This window comes from Cibotium barometz, chromosome 32 (genome assembly GCF_041138505.1).
Source record: "Cibotium barometz isolate CiBa-2024 chromosome 32, ASM4113850v1, whole genome shotgun sequence".
Classification (NCBI taxonomy): Eukaryota; Viridiplantae; Streptophyta; class Polypodiopsida; order Cyatheales; family Cibotiaceae; genus Cibotium; species Cibotium barometz.
Genome location: NC_141077.1, coordinates 18,644,463 through 18,647,709, shown reverse-complemented (window position 1 = coordinate 18,647,709; position 3,247 = coordinate 18,644,463). Strand labels below are relative to the sequence as shown.

The following is a 3,247-nucleotide window of genomic DNA, read 5'->3' as shown; positions in this document are numbered from 1 at the left end:
TCGTGAAGATCGGCTTCTTATACAAAGATATGTTAGCCTACACATAAAAACTCATGACTCCGAAACCAAGTAACATAGATGTCTGTTATATTCCAATGAGAGAGCTCATGCTATTCGAAGCAAGGGGATCCTTAGTTCAATGTATCTAAATGTAGGTAGGAGCTATTTGGCTAGACCACTCTACTCAACTCTCAAGGTACACAAACAATAGAAAATAGATCAAGCCCTAGTAGGCCGAAATAGTTTATATATGTGTGAAAGTGTGTGTGCACGTGCGCATGCATGTGTAAAATCATAGTCCATGACAATGGAGCATCTCTTGCCTTGGGCATGGAATTACTCTTCAATAACATTACATATTTCAATAATCGTTCATAATCATGACACAATAAACACATATATAAAATATTCGAGCCGACGCCCAATTTGGGTAGGGCAATTCCTCTCTGGAAACCCGCCAGGATTATAGAGTTTTTAGTGGGTAAGCTTAACGGTAAGTCCCACAGTACCTGGGCTCCCTCGGGAGTTCTTGGTCGCTGTCATGCCCAGTATATGGGTCTTCTGGGGTCATGCCTTAAGTAGTGAAACCGTTCTCACGCCCGAGACATCGAAGCTAATAGCAAAAGCGTTTCTCTGTTCGAGTCTCAGAAATGAACGCGTTCGTCTCTAACCCCGGCTCAAAAAACAAAAAAAATACACACACACACACATGTATACGCACTTGCGTGCACACACACAAACACAAATGTGTGTGCATGTGTGCGCGTGTGTGTGTGTATGTGTGAGCGCACGTGTTCTTATTCTGCTCTACCCTTCGGTGTAGAGGGACTCATCTGCCCTTCGAATAAACACGTGTGTTTGTGTGTGTGTGTGAGTGTGTGTGTGTGTGTGTGTGTGGGTATTTCACACACACACACACATTTCCCTTGTGTGTGTGGGGCAAAACCATGAAGAAATTGCACTAGGTCACTTGAAAATCCAAATTTAACCATCCAATCTTTTTCCAACTAATTTCTTTTATGATGCAAATAAGTGGCACGGCCATGAAGAGAGAGAGAGAGAGAACGGCTCTTACATTCATAGTAAAGAACGGCTGCTCTTACACTGATAGTAATCAAATGTTTATAACGTGAATTAACAATCAATCACACCATCTAGGATTTATAACCATAGAAAGCAGCAAGTGAGACTATGTAGCTTGATAGAACTGCGGAGTCACTACTAATTCAAAAGCCTACCAAGATGGGAAAGGTAAAGCTTTATCAATATGACCAAAAAGTTTAATAACAACCAACAGGCATACAAGTAATAGCCTTCTCTGATAATCTCTCCGGTACCAAAAACTTGGCAGTAAAAGCAAAGATGAGACTTTTCACTGAGTGGCATTCTTGATTAACCACATGCCATTCTTTGACCTTTTCTTTATTGCTGCATACTACTAAACCGCCGAATAATCAATGCACTTGTCTCCAAATATCGCTGCGCACAGTAGGTGAGGCACGAAGTCTCACTTGAGCTGAATTTGCTGCCGGGAGTACCAACACACTTATCCCAGCAGACATTTGTCAACTTGCCAACTAGTTCATTGAGCATAGCGCGCTGTTTCTCTTGCTACAGAATAACCAATACAAAAGTAAGTATTCGAGGCTGATAGAGTACATGTACAGACACACATGGAGAAGCACACATACAAATACATGCATATACATACATGAACGCACACATACATATATATATACACACATACATACATGCATGCATCAAGCCAAGTTCATGCTTAAATCTTCAATCAATGTGGCTAGGCATGGTACACAGTCACCCCTCTCGTATGCAGAAAACAAAACTGTAAGAGAGCATGACGGAATTGGTAAGTGTGAAGCTACACACGATGCTAAAAAAATACAGACTACAAACATCTACTGACATCAGAGGTTGGCACTACAGAGCCTACAGATCATGAGACAGTTAAAAATCAACCAAGTCTCTTCCCATTTGTCATGCTGCCAAAACAAATCCTGCATGTTCAATAAGGTCATGTTCCACACCAGCACAATAAACAGATGGCAACACGTCAGCAACTCCAGACTGATAGGTTCCACCTCAACTCCTTGCCTAAGGGAATGGTCCATTCCCGCGTCTCTCACGAGCACTCTCAACAGGAATGGACACACTATTCCTAATTCTTCATCTTGCAGTAGACCTAACCCTAATCCTAATTTTTACAATGGCCTTTCTCGGGAGCATCCTGAAAAGGAATGGAAGCGAACCTAATTCTTCATCTTGCTGTCCATTACCCTGATTTTTTTTATGACCTTATCACTTCATTTTAACCATCCCTGAAACCTAACCCTGATTTTTACCCAGACCTAGTTCTTACACTAACCCTAGCCCAATTCTCCTACTTTGTTTGACCTTTTCTTAAAACCTAACACTAAACGCTGTATTTTACATTATCTCTTGATCTTTGCTCACAGCTTCTTATCCACAAAAACCTCCTTCTTAGCCTTGAGTTAAACCCTTGAACACAACAACCACTCGTCATGTTATAGCTCAAGATGGATGATAAACGAACCTCAAGGAGCTTCTGCAACTCGGCTGAGTCGCGAGTTGAATCCATGGAAAGCTTTGCGCCCACCGCTGCAAATTAGGGTTGCTCTTAGACCACGATGTATGGTATGACTGGAAAATTATCAAGTATGGTAAAGAATAATAAGGGTTCGTAATAATTTATTTTTTTCGCTTGGAAAACCTTACTAAGGTTTAAGACCTTCGTATCCTTCATTTTATGTGGTGAAAAGCTTTTCCATCTGCCCATTTTGGTATTTCTCTCAAGATGTTTGTGGGTGCATATTCAGAGCTCCCAAATGACTGCACTAATGAGGGATTTACCTCCATCAATATTTTTTGTTTTCAATACGGAAAAATCCTATGGATTTAGATTCCTAAAATTTGTGCGGCCTCTCTGAGCTTGCTAGCATTCTTCCGCAGCGTCTTACCCTCCTCGCCTTCCATTGCAGCCCTCACCATCTTCTCCACCTCGCTTCGTCGCACAAGGCCATCTTCGGCTTGAGCCCCACCTTCCATTCCTCCACCACAAACTTGGCGTCGAGCCACTGGTCCACAAGAGAGAGATTATTGGGGACACAACAAGAGAGGAATTGATGTGGTTATGAGATGAGATGACGGTTATAAAAACCTTCATTAAATAAGGTTGAAGAAACCTAATAATACCTTACCACTTTTAAGG

At 41.7% G+C, this 3,247-nt stretch overlaps 1 protein-coding gene across 1 annotated transcript; it reads right to left on the bottom strand.

Annotated features, from left to right (window-relative positions):
- Positions 1-1,244: 1,244 nt before the first annotated feature.
- On the bottom strand, positions 1,245-2,730 carry LOC147619903 (mitochondrial import inner membrane translocase subunit TIM8-like). The gene is made up of 2 exons (XM_086825758.1): positions 2,573-2,730; positions 1,245-1,611 (listed from the first exon to the last, which is right to left on the bottom strand). The coding sequence occupies exons 1-2, from the start codon at positions 2,615-2,617 to the stop codon at positions 1,423-1,425; spliced, it is 234 nt and encodes a 77-aa protein (XP_086681884.1). The 5' UTR covers positions 2,618-2,730; the 3' UTR covers positions 1,245-1,422.
- Positions 2,731-3,247: the final 517 nt, after the last annotated feature.

Coding starts and splice junctions, on each gene's coding strand:
- LOC147619903 (XM_086825758.1), bottom strand. CDS start 2,617: ATGGATTCAACTCGCGACTCAGCCGAGTTGCAGAAGCTCCTTGAG. Junction 1,612..2,572: donor AGTTGCAGAAGCTCCTTGAG/GTTCGTTTATCA, acceptor GTTATTCTGTAG/CAAGAGAAACAGCGCGCTAT.